Source organism: Hyperolius riggenbachi, chromosome 3 (genome assembly GCF_040937935.1).
Source record: "Hyperolius riggenbachi isolate aHypRig1 chromosome 3, aHypRig1.pri, whole genome shotgun sequence".
Classification (NCBI taxonomy): domain Eukaryota; kingdom Metazoa; phylum Chordata; class Amphibia; order Anura; family Hyperoliidae; genus Hyperolius; species Hyperolius riggenbachi.
In genome coordinates, this window is record NC_090648.1 from 48,837,716 (window position 1) to 48,857,844 (window position 20,129).

Here is a 20,129-nt window from a genome sequence, read left to right on the forward strand (position 1 = left end):
GAAGCGAGATTTATTCTCGCTTCAGAGTCTCTTTAAAGCAAGGTAATTGCGTGGGCAATGGGCAAAAAAACTATGCCGGTTGTTCCCAACACTTAAAGATAGATGAGCTTATCACACAGCTGAAAGGAAGGCTCATGGTGACGTAACTGTCAGGACAGGGAAGACAGCTTACGGACATATTTACAGGGTGCTGGCACTCGGATAGTTCCACGCCAGTTCCAGTTCATGTGGCATAATTTGAAAGTCTACCTTTGTAGGAGGTCAGGGGTGAGGCTGGCAGTGTTCACCATTACATATATAGAGAGTGGGAATGACACATCCTTGCCTGACATGGTGGGAGAGCAGGAAGAAATCCACCCAGGTGCGGTTGGTGATGATGACAGTATGGTCCACGATGGTACCGGGAACAGGGGTGACAAATGCTCCTGACGCAGAGCAGTACAGATTGGAGCTGATCATTTTCTGCACAACAATTACAATTATGCGAGGGGAATAATTTTCAAAAGTACCAAAGCAGATCTGTAACTGCGGGATCTCATAATTCTGCACTGTGCTGAGCTGTCCATCTGACACTCCATGATCTCAGTACACCACAATCTTCTCTGGCAGTGCATGATTTACCTTGTAGTATTTCTGGAGAGCGGCCACAAGGTACAGCTTCAAGGCATCCATAATCTCCTGATGTGGAAGGAAAGACTACACAGTGACGGGAGTATCAGTGGGTCAGGAAAGAATTTATGCTGGCCACAAAGCCTGTCACTGAATGGGAACTCTGGCCGGCATCATGGTAGATCCATTCCGATCACCATCAGATTTTTCAGGGGAATGTCCACACCCCACTCCATCTCATTGCACCACAATCTTCTCTGGCAGCGCATGATTTACCTCGTAGTACTTCTGAAGAGCGGCCACAAGGTACAGCTTCAAACCATCCATAATCACAATTTTCAAGGGAATATCCACTCCCCACAGCTCTCTTTCAAGCTTGCAATTTATCTGCAGCAAAATTTTCTGTGCGATGCTTCTCAGTTTTGTTGGATTAGAGATTGCTTTCACATTCACAACTTAAGAAGGCACAGGTGTTTGTACACAGCACAAGTTCTTAATAGCACCGTGCAGGTCAGCGCTCGTCGGGTGGTATTAGCTCTGGAATTACCACAGTTATCAAAGTAACATATCAAGAAAAAAAAAACCTTGTAGAATTTTATAAATAACTTTTCAATTTTCAATTCATGAAAAAAAAATAAGCACGTATTTTTTAATTTTTATCATCGCCTGCACTCTCGCCAATGTGCGCACAAGCACGGCCATCACTACACAAACACGACGACGAGAGACTGACATTTTATTTCCTTTTTTAAAAATTTGCCTGCCCATTGAAGTCTATGGCGGTTAGCAAGATTTGCACAAACTCAAACTTTTGCGGGCCATCTCTAGTCCCCAATACAGTGGTGCCATAGATTGCAGAGCTGACAATGTGAATAGACGGCGATCGCCGCTGGGAGACTAATGATGGAGCTGAGCTCTGTCATTTAAGCGGAGATTCATGAGCATTGGCGCGCACAATCTCCTGCAAAACCTGGCCCAAGGACTTTTCGGCGTTACGTGTTCCTGGGGGAGCCACCCTCCCGACACCGAACGTTGTTAGGCGGTTGGAAGGGGGTTAAAGGGACTCTGAGCAGTGCAGAAACTATGGAAAGATGCATATCATTTTAAAGCTCTCTTCCTCCTCTTTCCAATGATATATAAACCGCCACCCTATGCCTTTTAGTTTTTGCAATTTTTGCGATTGAAATTGCAGCGGCCGCGAGAATAGAGAAAACTAAAAGGCATAGGGCGACGATTTATGTGTCGTCAGAAAGAGGAGAAAGAAAGCTTTAAAATGATATCCATCTTTCCATAGTTACATTGTATTACACAGGGCGACTTTTTCTTAAAGTCAGCAGTTCCATTCTCCATTTATAAGTCAGCTTGTCATTAAGTGGTTAAAGAACCCTTTCACCAGGCTACATTGATGACAGTGTGGACCAGGGGATATTCCAGTGATCGGTGCTGCGTGGGCTCTACAGCCCGCAGCACCGATCAGGTATGTGCCAGGGCGATCAGACTTCCCCCTTTTTTTCCCCACTAGGGGGATGTCCTGCTGGGGGGGTCTGATCGCTGCCGGCTATTATTGATTTGCTGGAGGGGGGGCTCCTCAAAGCCACCCTCCGCAGCGTTTTCTGGCCTCACCTCCGTTCCCTCCCTCTCCCTTCCCCTCTGAGTGGCGCAGGACGGATAGGATATCCGTCCTGCACCTGATAGTATAGGCTTCTGCCTATCAGATGCCGGTAATCCCAGGCCAATCAGAGGCCGGGGATCGCCGATCTACATCACAGCTCTGCTGCGCAGCAGCGACGTATGATGTAAACAGTTGGGATTTCTTCCCCGTGTGTTTACATTATGCGTGCGAGCCGCGATCGGCGGCTCGCACACTGTGCACGGAGACAGTCTCCGTGAACTGGCCTGGAAAGGCCACTCGATCGAGTGGCCGTTTCCATGCTATACCACTACGACCCGCCGACGCCTATCGGCGTTAGACGGTCGTTAAGTGGTTAAAGTTGTGTTAATCTAAAATGAGAGAAACACAGAGACTGCCATTCTCTAATTAATAATACCAGTCCTACTTCAGTGACGATGTACTGCCTCTAATACTATAAGTCACTGGCTCAGAATGAGCAGCACATCAGATGCTGTGACTCTGGTGTGACTCCACTGGCAGCCACCTTGTTGCAGGTGTGTGACTCAAACACAACTGAAGCTAAAAGATCAGCACGGCAGCCAGGCAACTAGCATCGTGTATAAGGGAGTGAAGATGGCAGCCTCTGTATTCCTCTTAAAGTTCCTTTTAACTGTCTTACAAAAAAAAAAAAAAAAAGAGCAGGCTCTTGTCAACTAACAGATACTTTTATCTCCTCTTGTTCTACTTGGTTTTGGAGTAATGCTACTTCTGAGGGAAAGGTTTTAGTCTTACCTTATAACTTTTATTATAACTTTAAAAGAAACTCCAAGAAGGGCAGGTTTGTAGTACGCTGTCATCTGTAAGAAAGAGTAAAAAGTGACATTTTCAGTAAAATATGCAGAATTTCAAATAGTAGTACACAAGGGGAATTTTAACCACTTCATATCCGGACCTTGTTTCCCACTTATGGGCTAGAGCAGTTTTGACATTTTAGCTATGTCCCTATTTAATCAGCAATAACGCTATCCCTACTTATGACACCCAAATGAAATATACAGTACATTGTTTTTTTCAAGACTAACTAGGCTTTCATTGTATGGCATTTTTTTCTTCGAACAATTTTGTTTTCTATGCATTTTAATAGGAAAAAAAATAGAAAAAACATTATTTCTCAGTTTTGCCAGTTCCAGTTTAAAAATAAAAAAATTCGAACAATTTTGTTTTCTATGCATTTTAATAGGAAAAAAATAGAAAAACATTATTTCTCAGTTTTGCCAGTTCCAGTTTAAAAATAAAAAAATGCTAATGTGCATAAAAAACACAAATTTTGTTTGCTATTTCTACTTTTTATCACAAAACTCAAATTATGTTCCTGTCACAATTTACAGTGAAGATATTTGATTCTGAAATGATGCTTCAGTTTGTATTTTTCAATATGAACTGAGAAAATAGTATTTTTAATGTTAAAAATAAATAAATCAGGGAACATATATTCCCTTTCATTAATTAGTGCTGCATCAGATAGTGCCGGAAATTTTGCACAGGAGCAAGCCCAATTGTGCACAGCTGTGCTTCAGCTACAAGACGTATATCTACGTCCTCGTGGCTTAGATGAAGTCACAGAGGACGTAAATATACTCTAGTGGTGGAAAAAGTGAAAAGGATCAGCGGCTCGCAGACTGTTCCCGGAGACACCCTCCGTGAACTGACATTGAGCAGCCTGGTAACACCACTTCGACCTGCCATCGCCTATCGGCGTTAGGCGGTCGTTAAGTTGTTTTAAAGTCAGTCAAGCTCGCTTTAAACAATTGTTTCACAAGTCTTTGCAGTAAAATTTGGGAACGTAATCACAAACCCAAAATTGTGATGTTCAACTATCACTACTTCTCATCCATTAGCACTGGTTATGGCTTTCTTGATCTTCTACATGGGCACATAGATTTCTAATGGTATGTACTGTATACTAGATAGTGTCTTAGTTTGCTATATTAGTTTAACTCTATCATACTCCAGTCCAGATTTTAGAGGTGGCCTTGTGAATTCCCCACCCTCAGGTGGAAGTAGTTTGTTTCTAGGGTTGGATCATTTTCTGTTTTTATATGATGATGAACATGTCTGTATTTTTTGGCCATGGATAAGGACACGTACATAATTGTCCAATGAAGACTGGATCTTACTGCTGCATAGTGCGATGTGCACTTCTGTGTAAATTCGGTGAAATCACTGTAGTAAACTGATTTTTCTTTTAACCCAGAACTGAACTCCATCCCAATTAGTATCTGATACCCCATTTCCCACAGTCAATTGTTGCCTCTTGTTGTGTATTTAGGTTAAATGGTTAAACCCCCATGGCTGTTTCCTGGCTGGCAACCTCATAACATTGTGAGAGATTCAAAAAAGCACTCAAAACTCACTTCTTCAAGGAGGCCTACATCAACTCAACACTGCCCTAATCCTTTCTGCCAATAACTTCTTGATGCACCCCCTCCTTTTGTGCCCCCAACCACTCCCTCTAGATTGTAAGCCTTTGGCAGGGCCCTCTCCCCTTGTGTATCATACATGACTGTGTGCACTTTACCCAGAATTTGGAACTGGTAATTTTTACCACTACCACTCCAGTTTATGATCTGGCATTGTACTACTATCTGCATTGTGTTGTGTATCTTTTTGCTATTACCTGTATTGTTGTATCTATGGTCTGTTAACTGTATTGTTCTGTCACCCCTGTTATCATTGTCTGTAATCCTATTTATTGTGCAGCGCTGTGTAATATGTTGGCGCTATATAAATCCAATAAATAATAATAATAATAATAATAATAATAATAATAATAATAGTATATTGTTGCCAACTGCCAAGAAAGCAGTATATCCCTCTGTGTATTATATATATATATATATATATATATATATATATATATATATATATATATATATATATTTCTATTTTAGGCTATCATATTGTTGGTGAACTAGACATGATGCTTATAGATAAGGGCAGTTGGTGAGTTGGTACATTTCTTTTTATTTCATATATGCCAAAGTAAAGATAATGACCTGCAGGCACACAGTGGATCAAAACATTTTGAATTAATTATGTGGCAAGTGTGAATCACTTCTTAATCTATCTTCTATTTTTTAATGTCCCACTTTGCTATGTCTTGCACTATTTTTTTCCCTATTACAATTTTTAGGGTAAAGTTTACCTTTAAGAAAATAAAAATGCAGGCACTGATTGGAACTTCAATTTACACTTACATACCTCTGCCACAAATGCCTTTTCAAATGATTTGTATTCTGGGGTCTCTTTATCCTTGAGTTTCGGTGAAAATGTTTGAGTGATGCTAATAGTAACAGAAACTGTTACAGTAACTACCGCTGTAATGAGATAGACAGATTTATATTAACTTAAAGCGGATCCGAGATGAAAAACTAACTAGAACAAGTAACTTGTCTATATATCTTATCTAAAGTTTAGATAGTTTACACAGCAAATCTAGTTGCAAACAGATGTAATAGAAAATTATTATTTCTTCCTGTGATACAATGACAGCAGCCATGTTGTTTGTAAACATTACACAGAGGTAGTGTTGGGCGAACAGTGTTCGCCACTGTTCGGGTTCTGCAGAACATCACCCTGTTCGGGTGATGTTCGAGTTCGGCCGAACACCTGATGGTGTTCGGCCTTTTAAGTTCGGGTTCGCCCCGAACTTCTGTATGCCCCCGAACAGGGCCGAACAGGGCCCCTGTTCGGGCGAACAGGGCCCTGTTCGGCCGAACAGGCCGCAATACGGCCCCCCTATGGGGTCGCAGGCATAAGGGGGGAGCATGCCCCGATCGCGGGGGGGGTCGGAAATTCCCCCCACCCCCTCCGCTAGCGCTCCCCCCTCTGCCCGCTTCCCCATAAAAAAAGTTTAAATCAAGTTCAATAGTAGTGTACCTGGGCTGGTGGCATTGGCTGGCAGTGGAGTGAGGAGGAGGAGGAGTCCGAGTAGCAGAGTGACGTTGAGGCCGGGCAGCGGGCGGTTCAGCGCTAGTACCCTTGTGGTACTTCCGCCCTTTCTCTGACCTCACGTCCTCTGCATACGAGGGTACGCATCACGCGTACCCTCGTATGCGTCATCACGCAGAGGACGTGAGGTCAGAGAAAGGGCGGAAGTACCACAAGGGTACTAGCGCTGAACCGCCCGCTGCCCGGCCTCAACGTCACTCTGCTATTCGGACTCCTCCTCCTCCTCACTCCACTGCCAGCCAATGCCACCAGCCCAGGTACTATTGAACTTGATTTAAACTTTTTGTATGGGGAAGCGGGCAGAGGGGGGAGCGCTAGCGGAGGGGGTGGGGGGAATTTCCGACCCCCCCCGCGACCGGGGCATGCTCCCCCCTTATGCCTGCGACCCCATAGGGCCCCCAAAATGGGCATGTTCGGGGGTCCCATTGACTCCCATTGAGTTCGGCGTTCGGGCCGAACATGCCGAACATCTGGCCCATGTTCGGCCTGTTCGGCCCGAACCCGAACATCCAGGTGTTCGCCCAACACTACACAGAGGCAGGCTTATCTGCATCTTGAGCACTCAGCCTGTGAAAAAAACCTAATCCCCCTACTCTCTCCTTCCCTTTGCCTCTGAAATCAATGGCTAGTAACACCTCCTCCTCCCCCTGCCCAGACTGAGCTCCCATGAGCCCTTGCTACTGCCGAGGCTCTCTGAAAACCTGTGGGCGTGGTTTATTTAGTTCATAGGGAATTAGAGTATTAAAAAAAAAAGCAAAAAAGTATTTGACACAAGGAATGCCCTATAAACAATAGGAAAGGAACACAATTATGCAATGAGTAAAAGTTCACCTCGGATCAACTTTAAACAGCAAGTACAGACACCCAGGAAAATATTTACTAGGGTATCCCTAGTGAGGATATCATAAAACATCCAGCAATCCTGTATAGGGTTTTTCAAACTCTCTGATAATCGGAGGAGAAATATAGCATGAGCATCCCTCAGCTCAATCACACCAGACCCTAGTGAGCATTGATGAAATGTTAGAAGATTATCCATTGCTTGCAGTGTCAGGCTGGGACCACACTAGGCGGTGAGTAAAAGGTTTTGTTTTGCTGCAAATATGTTTCTGCGGTTTTGGCATAAGGAAGCTTGTTTTGAGTGCATTTGCATTACACACATGCGTTTTGCTCGTGTTTTACTGTGTTTCACATATATGAATCACAACAGTTTTGTGTGGCTTTGTGCGTTTTGTATGCGTTTCTAATATGTGTTTATGATAATTTTTGGTAATGTGACCAGCATAAAAACACATTTGTGATGTCCCCTCTGGCTCATCACTAGGGAGGCAACAGGAAGCGAACATACATCATCAAACTTGTTTTTTATACAAAAACCGCATAATGGTCCAATTAGCCCCTTTTGGGGCTAATTGGACCATGTCTTGTAAAGGTTTTTTTGACTTGTTTTTGATCTTTGTTTTCTGGTTGAACTCGATGGATGGATGTCTTTTTTCAACCAAAATAACAATGTAGCTATGTAACTATGAATGCAATAAAAACACAAAAAAGGCTATACCTCTGCCTCACCATTAACATACACTCTGTGCATTTTAGAAACACTTTGAAGAAATATGCAGCATTTTGGAGAAATATGAATATAGAACATAACAAAATGTACAATAAAAAAAAAAGATCTAGCACTTCATTGTATCTTCCAGTATCTTCTAGTGGCCACAAAGTATAATTAAAGTAGAAAAAAACCACAGTACACATTCAATAAAGCCCGATTAATCCCCACTTTCCCCGTAGCTAAAAAAAAAATGCAGGTTTTAAGAAAAAAGCTTCTTTTGCAGGAGATTTCTCAAAAAATGGCCTGGTCTTTAGGGGGGTTTAACACTGTGGTCCTCAAGTGGTTAATATGTATGTTGCAGGGGTATATTACTATTATCTTTTGCCTATTTGCTTGCAATTATTGATGGATGCAAAACTGAAAAAGTGCATCTTTATTTCAAAATAAAATATTAGCGCCATACATTGTACTAGGGACATATTTTAAACATTTTATATTATTCTAGATGGTGCTGCTTGTTCCTTCTATTAATATTGTACAAGAACAATCCTTCCACCTGCTGCTTCCTTTATTGCAGTGATGGGCCCCTTAACCCCACTGCCAAATTTCTGACACAATTATACCTTAAAAAAGTAAAAGAGCGCAGGTAATAAAATCTTAGAGTTGGACTTTATTGTCTAATAGTCAATGTGATTTTTCAACATACATATGAAAAGGTTATTCTTCCAAAGACACTGATACTTCAAAACTCCTTCCCACATCCAAACCACACAACACATGCATGCATGGGAGCTGTGCGGTGCTCTGAAGAAAAAATGTCAGCAATAAAATATTCTCATAAAAAATATATATATATATATATGTATACGTATTGCGCATATATGTAGACAGTTGCAAATAGAACTTGCATAAAATAATCCTGTATAAGATGGTCAAATACAGGTGCACTGTCACTTTTCCTGGAGGAATATACTTGAGGTGTATATATGAGAGGTCAGAGACCACTATAGCCAGTATACTTCAGGCAAGTGGATGATTAATATCTAGACTTGTGGGTAATAATCCCTCCAATGCCGCTCCACATTACCTACTTCCTTCGTGTAGTTCTTTGATCTACCGTACTGGCCTCACACTGTCCCCGTAGTGATCCCCGCCAGTAAACAGGTTGTAATACAGTCGGCGCGTACGCCCGGACGAGCGCTTCAACTCACGTTCCAGCTAGTTCTTCCTGGTGTGACGTCACTCGCTCTCGCGATAGTTCTAGGTCACTTGCGTTACAGTCCTTCTCACGGAGGGAGGAAGTGGATTGGCTATGCGTTCCACCTTGATTCCAGAGTCCTTCCTGATTCTTCCAAAGTCCTGTACGCAATAAGTTTATGCAAGATGATGAACGGTGATTCCAGATTACAATCTAGGTACTTTTAAAAGTCTTTGGGGCGCCCCTCCAGACCTCAGATTGACATGTTTCGACAAATCCTATTGTCTTCATCAGAATCAGTACCTGGATTGTTACTGGAAAACTCCATCTTTAAATACTCTTTGTACTCCTCCTCTTCCTGTTTTGTCCGTGAGTCATTTGAACCAAATGGATCCATTATATTCCAATCAAATACATATATTTTCCCCAAACCACTCTCCATATATATTGAATATGTAAAAAATTAAAAATTTAATTTTTTACATATTCAATATATATGGAGAGTGGTTTGGGGAAAATATATGTATTTGATTGGAATATAATGGATCCATTTGGTTCAAATGACTCACGGATAAAACAGGAAGAGGAGGAGTACAAAGAGTATTTAACCTCCTTAGCGGTAACCCCGTGTGTGACACGGGGTAAGCCGCCAGGAGGGTGCCGCTCAGGCCCTGCTGGGCCGATTTACTTAATTTTTTTTTGCTGGACGCAGATAGCACTTTGCTAGCTGCGCCAGCCAGCACCCCGATTGCCGCCGCCGCCGCGCGCCCGATCGCCGCTATCCGGTGCGGCGCGCGGCCCCCCCCCCCCAGACCCCGAGCGCTGCCTGGCCAATCAGTGCCAGGCAGCGCCGAGGGGTGGATCGGGTCTCCCAATGACGTCTCGACGTCGCTGACGTCGGTGACGTCATTCCGCCCCGTCGCCATGGCGACGGGGGAAGCCCTCCAGGAAATCCCGTTCTTTGAACGGGATTTCCTGATCGCCTATCGCCGGAGGCGATCGGCGGGGCTGGGGGGATGCCGCTGAGCAGCGGCTATCATGTAGCGAGCCCTTGGCTCGCTACATGATTTAAAAAAAAAATAATTTAAAAAAAACTGCTGCGCTGCCCCCTGGCGGTATTTTTCATACCGCCAAGGGGGTTAAAGATGGAGTTTTCCAGTAACAATCCAGGTACTGATTCTGATGAAGACAATAGGATTTGTCGAAACATGTCAATCTGAGGTCTGGAGGGGTGCCCCAAAGACTTTTAAAAGTACCTAGATTGTAATCTGGAATCACCGTTCATCATCTTGCATAAACTTATTGCGTACAGGACTTTGGAAGAATCAGGAAGGACTCTGGAATCAAGGTGGAACGCATAACCAATCCACTTCCTCCCTCCGTGAGAAGGACTGTAACGCAAGTGACCTAGAACTATCGCGAGAGCGAGTGACGTCACACCAGGAAGAACTAGCTGGAACGTGAGTTGAAGCGCTCGTCCGGGCGTACGCGCCGACTGTATTACAACCTGTTTACTGGCGGGGATCACTACGGGGACAGTGTGAGGCCAGTACGGTAGATCAAAGAACTACACGAAGGAAGTAGGTAATGTGGAGCGGCATTGGAGGGATTGTTACCCACAAGTCTAGATATTAATCATCCACTTGCCTGAAGTATACTGGCTATAGTGGTCTCTGACCTCTCATATATACAGCTCAAGTATATTCCTCCAGGAAAAGTGACAGTGCACCTGTATTTGACCATCTTATACAGGATTATTTTATGCAAGTTCTATTTGCAACTGTCTACATATATGCGCAATACGTATACATATATATATATATTTTTTATGAGAATATTTTATTGCTGACATTTTTCTTCAGAGCTGGATGTGGGAAGGAGTTTTGAAGTATCAGTGTCTTTGGAAGAATAACCTTTTCATATGTATGTTGAAAAATCACATTGACTATTAGACAATAAAGTCCAACTCTAAGATTTTATTACCTGCGCTCTTTTACTTTTTTAAGGTATATTTTAAACATTGCAATAAGTGGGACAAATGGGCAAAAAAAATGTGTGGGTTTTATGCCCTGTAGAATGTTTTATTTTAAAACTATAATGGCCCAAAACTTTAAAAATAATGATTTTTTCCCATTTTTTTTTCTTATCATTCCCGATAAAATGCATTTAGAATAAAATTACTCTTAGCAAAATGCACCACCTAATAAAAAGCCTAATTGGTGGTGAAAAAAAACAAGATATAGATTGTTTCCTTGTGATAAGTAGTAATAAAGTTATTGGCAAAAGAATGGAAGAAGCGTTGACAGGAGAAAATTGCTTCTATCGTAGAGGTGAGAACACCTGCGGGCTGAAGTGGTTAAGGATCCATCAGGAGGGATTGTAATGATCGCTGCTGCAGCAGCTATTACTGGAAGTATTAGTGCTGCAGCTCAGGCAGTTCTGATCTATTTCCATGCAAGTTGCATAGCTTTGTCTGTCTTTCCCTGCTGTCAGCTTGTGACTGATTATCATTCACCTGTGTGGGAATCTGCATGTCTGCTCCCATTGGATGACCTCAGTATAAAGATCTGCTTCCTGCAGGGTTTCCTTGGGTTTTCATAGCTTCAGCTTAAGCCTGCCTTGCTGTCGCTTTAGCCCCCGATCGTGTTTCTTGTTAAAGATACTTTGCTGGTCTTTGCATCATATATTGGTTCATTGCCAATATATATGCATACCAGCACGTTTATTATTTTCCTTGTATTTGTGATACGTTAATACATCAGTGTCGCTGATGTATACGTACACGAACTGTTTATATCCTGTGTGCAGTTAGTCAGCTTTCCAGCACGTTTTGGTAGGTTGCGCGTACCGTGACCACCCGTGCTGAGGTAGTTACCCTGCTCCTGGTTCTGTTTGTGGATTGCGTTCATCTCTGCGAAGAGATAGCGAATCCTTCTGAATCCTGTCCTGTTACCGTTTGTGGATTGCGTTCATCTCTGCGAAGAGATAACGAATCCTTCTGAATCCTGTTCTGTTACTGTTGGTGGATTGCGTTCATCTCTGCGAAGAGATAACGAATCCTTCTGAATCCTGTTCTGTTACCGTTTGTGGATTGCGTTCATCTCTGCGAAGAGATAGCGAATCCTTCTGAGTCCTGTCCCCTGTATTACTCCAGTCTTAGTCAGCGTTCCTGCTTATGTCATATATCGGTTCATTGCCGATATATACATGTGTTAGTCAGAAGTTACAAATAGTTTCATTGATAGCTGTAATTGTAATATGCTAGGAAAACATACTTATTGTATATTTATCTGTGTTACGTTCATCTATCTTAATCCTGCTATTTTCTGACTATCCTGTCCTGTCTTTGTGAGGCACGCCATCGCCGCATCGCATTGGCTGCCTCATTCCAGTCTGTCTGGTTTTGGACGCTTGCTGTCGCTAAGTAGCCGCTAGCTGGCAAGCGTTCATTCTGTCTACCTGTCCTGATCTCCTCAGTTCTGGTTTGTGCGCTCAGCGCTACTTTGCGCTGAGACGTTATAACGTAAGCATTGTTTGTGGCTGTCAGATCTGCACCGGCTCTGTGCGCCACAATCTCCTATTGGAGTCAGTCCTCCCCTCCACTATACTAGGGATAGCCTGTTTCCTGGTGCTAGTGTGTGTACCTCCTCCACGCCAGCACATGCGTTGCATGCTGACTGTGGAGAATACACCACCAAGCCTTACATTATGAAAACCCCATTACCAATCCCCATTGTGGGGGGGATTCCCAGAAAGTATGACACTGTTAATTATGGTTCCTGTTCCTTTAAAAAATTTGAAGAACTTAGCTCTGAAACAGAAAATGAGTTTTTCTCTGAATGTGCCAGGTTCCTGACCAATCCTGATCTCCAAGCGACTCCTGTTTCAACCTGGGCACTCCAACTAAGTTATATTTTGTTTAAAGGGGAATTATTCCAGTGGGCATTTGATGTTCTCAATCATTCCGATTTGAAAGATAGACCGCTGGAATTTCTAGCGTTTGTGATCCATAACTGGTTGCGCATAGATCCATTGCCTTTTCCTCTTAATGAACTCCTAGCAGCAGGCCAATCAGCTGCTCCTTCAATTGCTTGCAAGAATGAGCAGCAAGCAGAAAGTGTTACTGATAATTTTCCTGCAGCTTTGAATAAATCACCAAAAACCGCAAGGTCAAAGGCAAAACGCAAACGTTCTAAGAAACCTGTCCAATCTGCAGAATCATTATCCTTAGCGACTGAGACCTATAATGAGATTCTGCCATTAACAGATAATGAAATGCAATTGTCTTTCAGGGGAGTTAAATGGACTTATGAAACTACTAATGAACTTTCCTCCCTGGCTAGGGAAAATAAAGATTTTTGTTTAAAAGAATTATCTGAGTATGATTATGATGAGATATTACAGAGTATTGAACAAATCAACTTATTTGTGAACCAAGGGAAGTTTGCATACACTACAGTTCAACACTTGCTACAGGTATTGGAAATTCTTAAGAATAAGGAATCTGCCAATCACCTGCTAATTAACCCTATACATGTGCCTGCCACAATCATATCTGCAGACTGTGATCAGCCTAAATGTTTCGCTGTTAAGTATGCATGGGATCCTCCATTCGAGAGGGGAGAGATGGAAGCCCTGGTCTGTGAATGGAAGAATGATTCAAGTTCATTTTGTCAATTTTACAGTGCAAAAAGTGAAATGGTATTGAACGCATGCATTAAGTCAGCCTATAACCTAATAGAGGCTGGTGTGTGTAGGTATGACCGTGTGGCTCCCTTGATTGATGTGTGGGAACTGATTTTGGATGATTTTTATGTGACTCCGAATTCGCAAATTTGGCGTTCTGACCCGCCTGCTTCAGCACCTTTGGCTGATTCAGCAGGTGATTCGGAGCTCTTTTTGTGTGAAATTGAAGTTCCTGCAATTCCACCCTGTACCAGGGATAACTCAGTGTTACTTCCCAGTAAAACAGAAGCCACTGATACATTCTTAACCTTGCCCTGCGCAAATTTCTCAGCAGAGAATCCAGAGGTCCTGCTGACTTCCGAGTCCAGTCTAGCCAGTACTCATGACTCTTTGTTTAGTGAAACAGACACCAGAAAAATCTTGCCTGTCTCTGCAAACACTTCTGCAGAAATTACCTGTGTTAATAAAGTTCAACTCCTGTCTGATCCAGCAGATGCCAGTAGGTGCACTGCATCAGTTTCCGAGTCCCAGCAATCCTGTCTAGTAAACTCAGAACCCCAGCATCTGAATTTTCCAATTTTACAAATGAATGGTGATTCAGATGCGCAAACATTGTGTCTTGATCTTCCTGTTTCTACACCTCGCTCTAGTTTCGTGAATAGCTCAGAGCATCTGCTATGTGAACCTGAAATCGCAGAATTATTACCTTGTTCAGAAAATTTTCCAATAAATTTGCCCTGTACCATGAATTGTGCAGTAGATCTCTCCAATGAAACTCAGGTCACAGAATCATTATGCTGTCCAGCAGGTGCTTCCATGGTTTTGCCCTGCAATATGGACTGTTCAGTGATCCTGTCCAGTGAAGCTGTGGTCGCAGAGTCTTATGCTTCACCCAGTACTTTGGATACTTTAAACCCTCTAGCAGAGGAGGCTGAAGCACTGCTTACCTCAGTTGGTGTTGCAGTAATATTCACTTGTCTAGCAGCTGTTTTGGAATTAAAGTCTGCTCTAATAAAACTTGATGAATTTCTGCCCAGCAAAGCAGAAGCCATTGAAATATTGTCCTCGTCAGCAAGTGTGTCAGATACCTTGCCCTGTACACAGTCTGATTTAACCAATGTTGAGTCCCTCTCCAGTGTTGTAACAGCCGAGGAACTCCAGCCCTGTCCTCTGAATGTTTCAGAAGTCTTGCCCTGTAACATGGATAATTCTGATTCTCTGGTCAAAATAATAGAAATCTCAGAATTTCAGTCCGGTCTGATGAGTGTTCCTGAAACCCAGCCCTGTATTCTGAAAGATTCTGGTTCTCTGGCCACTGTGGCAGAGGTTCCAGAGTTCCCTTCCTGTCCAGGGAATTCCTCAGTTTTGCCTAGTCCAGTGGGGGCTGCTGCAATACTGACTTGTTCTGCAGCGCCTCATGAGCTCCAATCCAGTGTATTAAATGAGTCTCTGTCCAGTCCAGAGGTAGTTGTGGAGTCCCTGTCTGGTTCAGTGCATACATCAGAAGATTTGTCCTGTCTTGTTAGTGCCCCTGAATCTGATTTGTTACTGACTTTGCTGGAATCAGCGACATCTAAGTCTGATCCAGCATTCTCGTGTAAAAGTCCAGTAGTTGCGAAGTTTAGTCATGATGATTTTTTTTTGGCCAGTCCTGGTTTTGGTCCTGTCTTGGCTGACCCTGAGGCTCACAGTTCCTTGACATGCCCAGAGGTTTCTCTTGTGCCGGTGTGCCCAGATGTTCTTTGTGTGCCAGAATGCCCAAGTGTGTCTAAGGTGTTAGCGTGCTCTGATGCTTCCTTAGTGGGAACACGTTCTGATATTGCCAGTCTGCCTGCATGCCCAGAGATGGTTCTGGTCCCTGAAAGCCCTGATATTGATGTTTGTCCTTGTGGCCCTGACTCGGGAATTGCCCTAGGTTCCATAGGGGTTCTTGATAGTTCTCCATGTGAGCCTAAGGGGCATTCTGACCTATGGGGATCTCTTTGGAGCTTCAAGGTGTTCTGGGAGGTCTCTGAGAAAACTTGTCCTGGTGCCTTGGACTGGTTCAACAGTGGGTTTTGTGTTGGTAAAGACAGTACCGGTGGGCATTGCAAAGGCTTTGGCGTTTCTGAACTGTTCCTGGAAGGCGGTGGGTATCGCTCAGGGAGTTTCGGAGGGCTTTCTTCTGGAAATCATGGTTCTGATGGGTGTCACACTGGGGCTTGTAGTACTGATGGGCATGGTTCTGTAGGTTCTGGTTCTGATGGGTCCAGTCTTGTGGGGACTGATTCTGGAATTCGGTCTTGCCGGGCTGTCCCGATCATCATGAATTATCAGTCAGACTGTTTTGTTGGAAATTTCAGTTTTAAAAAGCGTCTGGAATCCACTTTTAAAGGCGGGGGTACTGTAATGATCGCTGCTGCAGCAGCTATTACTGGAAGTATTAGTGCTGCAGCTCAGGCAGTTCTGATCTATTTCCATGCAAGTTGCATAGCTTTGTCTGTCTTTCCCTGCTGTCAGCTTGTGACTGATTATCATTCACCTGTGTGGGAATCTGCATGTCTGCTCCCATTGGATGACCTCAGTATAAAGATCTGCTTCCTGCAGGGTTTCCTTGGGTTTTCATAGCTTCAGCTTAAGCCTGCCTTGCTGTCGCTTTAGCCCCCGATCGTGTTTCTTGTTAAAGATACTTTGCTGGTCTTTGCATCATATATTGGTTCATTGCCAATATATATGCATACCAGCACGTTTATTATTTTCCTTGTATTTGTGATACGTTAATACATCAGTGTCGCTGATGTATACGTACACGAACTGTTTATATCCTGTGTGCAGTTAGTCAGCTTTCCAGCACGTTTTGGTAGGTTGCGCGTACCGTGACCACCCGTGCTGAGGTAGTTACCCTGCTCCTGGTTCTGTTTGTGGATTGCGTTCATCTCTGCGAAGAGATAGCGAATCCTTCTGAATCCTGTCCTGTTACCGTTTGTGGATTGCGTTCATCTCTGCGAAGAGATAACGAATCCTTCTGAATCCTGTTCTGTTACTGTTGGTGGATTGCGTTCATCTCTGCGAAGAGATAACGAATCCTTCTGAATCCTGTTCTGTTACCGTTTGTGGATTGCGTTCATCTCTGCGAAGAGATAGCGAATCCTTCTGAGTCCTGTCCCCTGTATTACTCCAGTCTTAGTCAGCGTTCCTGCTTATGTCATATATCGGTTCATTGCCGATATATACATGTGTTAGTCAGAAGTTACAAATAGTTTCATTGATAGCTGTAATTGTAATATGCTAGGAAAACATACTTATTGTATATTTATCTGTGTTACGTTCATCTATCTTGATCCTGCTATTTCCTGTCTCTCCTGTCCTGTCTTTGTGAGGCACGCCATCGCCGCATCGCATTGGCTGCCTCATTCCAGTCTGTCTGGTTTTGGACGCTTGCTGTCGCTAAGTAGCCGCTAGCTGGCAAGCGTTCATTCTGTCTACCTGTCCTGATCTCCTCAGTTCTGGTTTGTGCGCTCAGCGCTACTTTGCGCTGAGACGTTATAACGTAAGCATTGTTTGTGGCTGTCAGATCTGCACCGGCTCTGTGCGCCACAATCTCCTATTGGAGTCAGTCCTCCCCTCCACTATACTAGGGATAGCCTGTTTCCTGGTGCTAGTGTGTGTACCTCCTCCACGCCAGCACATGCGTTGCATGCTGACTGTGGAGAATACACCACCAAGCCTTACAGGGATCCTTAACAATGCTCAAGCAAGATTGTTCAGCTGCCACTGTACACACATAATAATCATCAGTTGCAACGGTCATTAACGGCTGTTTGGCTGATCATTATTACATGTGTGTACAAAGGAGATAATTTTCTTCTGCTAAAAAAACTTTTTAGCAGTCAACAATTGAAAAAAGTACCAACAAGTATGTGAAAAAGTCGTGTCAAAATTATTCTGAATATTTTCTTTCTTGCTGGTGGCTAAAAAGGCACTTTATTGAAAAAAATATCACCTAGAAGAAAACTTAGGAGAAACATTTTATTCAATACGGGCCAATAAGGCATACCTCTAAATGGCAATTTTTAGATTTTCCTAACTTACCACTGCTGACTTCATTTTTGGCAAATTCACATTTAGGCCCGTAGAAGTTTTCATTGCATATACACTTCTGCCCTTCAACATGACCATTTATACAGGAGACTCCTATGAAAAATAAGATAGAAAAACACATCTTATTATACATGTTCTGCATATTTCAGTGGCATAACCACAATTCATGTGGACCCCAGAGCAAAACTTTGATGTTCCCTCTGCCCCCCCCCACAATGTTCACATCCCTTCTCTTGCCTCCCCATGGTGCCCTTAATGGCCTTAGGGACCATCTCACAAGGGTCATAAATCAAAGTGTGGAAATCATGTAGCCACAAAAACAAATTGGGCCATATGCAATTCTCTTTTTTACCTGAGTTTTCTCCTGGGAGATAATTTTTCATCTTTGAGTTTAAATATCTTCCCAGCACTTTTAATTAAAAAAATACCAAAAAGTTGGTGAAAATGTATTGTAAAAATTATTTTGAGCAGTTTCTTGCCTTCTATGGGCTTAAAAGGAATTTTATTAACAAGTTTAAAAATATCACCTAGGTGAAAACTCAGGAGAAAAAGTGAATTGCATATGGGCCATTATCTAAATGTATACTAGATCTCACCCCTTAGGTACAGAGCCGCATGATTATTTGACCACTGCCATAGGCTGCTGTACAAATTGCAGCTATGACAGCACTAGAGTTTGGCTACCGTATATTTTAGCCAAACTCTGGCACAGCTACACAATTTCTAAATTTGAAAATTTCCATTCCAAGAGGCAATACTTATACTGTAATTATCAATAATCAACAAGATACCTTTAGGAAATTACCCTGTTAAACTCTTCAGTTTAGTTGACCTTTAATGTGTAAATTCTGTAAATAAAGTGTAAACAGCTCAGATTCCCCTAAAAATAAATTTAAAAAAATTGTTGCTGTCTACCAGTGTTGCTCGGATACCTCATTATCCTATTCAAGTTTGGTCGAATTCGGATAGTAAACTATCCGAATTTACTCGAAGTTCAATATCCGATGTAATCGAATATCCAATTCGACCTCGGATATCCAACTTCACTATCCGAGTCTGTATTCGAGTAAAATATTCGAGCAGGCCTTAAATAGCTTGTAAAACTTGTTTGGAGGTCAATGATGCACGAAACCACGTTTTTTATGAAGAAAAACATCAAGTGATTAGGTGGTGATGTAGTAGTTATAAAAAAGGTATCAAAAATAGTAAATTAACTTCATGAAAAGTGTTTGCATGACAAGGTGTGTCCAAAATGGTTTTAAGTTGGAAGTCCTCATTTACGTCGTCTTCATCTTCTTCTTCTATATCTTCTTCTTCTATATCTTCTTCTTCTTCTTCTATATCTTCTTCTTCTTCTATATCTTCTTCTTCCTATTCTTCTTCTATATCTTCTTCTTCTTTTTCTATATCTTCTTCTTCTTCTTCTATATCTTCTTCTTCTTCTTCTATATCTTCTTCTTCTATATCTTCTTCATCTTCTTCTATATCTTCTTCTTCTATATCTTCTTCATTTTCTTATATATCTTCTTATTCTATATCTTCTTCTTCATCTTCTTCTTCTATATCGTCTTCATCTTCTATATCTTCTTCTTCTATATCTTCTTCTTCTTCTTCTTCTTCTTCTTCTTCTTCTTCTTCTTCTTCTTCTTCTTCTTCTTTATCTTCTTCTTCTATATCTTCTTCTTCTTCTTCATCTTCTTCTTCTTCGTCTATATCTTCTTCTTCTATATCTTCTTCTTCTATATCTTCTTCATCTTCATCTTCTTCTATATCTTCTTCTTCTATATCTTCTTCATCTTCATCTTCTTCTATATCTTCTTCTTCTATATCTTCTTCATCTTCATCTTCTTCTATATCTTCTTCTTCTATATCTTCTTCTTCATCTTCTTCTTCTTCTTCGTCTATATCTTCTTCTTCTATATCTTCTTCTTCTATATCTTCTTCATCTTCTTCTATATCTTCTTCTTCTATATCTTCTTCATCTTCATCTTCTTCTATATCTTCTTCTTCTATATCTTCTTCTTCTATATCTTCTTCTTCTTCTTGATCTTCTTCTTCTTCCTCCTCTTCTTCTCTATCATTATATTATGTGTCTTTGTTTTCCTTTCTTTTGTAATATTTTTTTTCCTTCATTTGTGGAAATATTTTATTTTAATAACACCATAGTTATATTTGTGTTGATGGCATAATAGGTAGGTAGTGGCACATTGCAAGCCACAGCGCCTTTTTCTGTGTACCCTGGCAGTGGTAAAACACAGACATCGGCAGGAGGAGGAAGTAGTTGCAGGCTTGCAGCTATTTGCAGTGTGGTGTGTGGTAATAGTCAGTCGTTACTCGGTAGGAGAGTGGGTGGGCAGGTGGCAGCAGAAAATAGTTCTTCT

General features: G+C 42.2%; 1 protein-coding gene across 1 annotated transcript in view; it reads right to left on the minus strand.

Annotated features, from left to right (window-relative positions):
• Window positions 1–582: 582 nt before the first annotated feature.
• LOC137562093 (mucin-3A-like) overlaps window positions 583–20,129 on the minus strand; it is a 42,819-nt gene continuing 23,272 nt past the window's right edge. Inside the window, exons 8-12 of the mRNA XM_068273429.1 lie at window positions 17,740–17,841; window positions 5,483–5,598; window positions 3,014–3,078; window positions 886–1,021; window positions 583–696 (exon numbers count right to left, since the gene is read on the minus strand). Of these exons, the coding sequence (XP_068129530.1) occupies window positions 583–696; window positions 886–1,021; window positions 3,014–3,078; window positions 5,483–5,598; window positions 17,740–17,841 (533 nt within the window). The remainder of the gene's footprint in view (window positions 697–885; window positions 1,022–3,013; window positions 3,079–5,482; window positions 5,599–17,739; window positions 17,842–20,129) is intronic.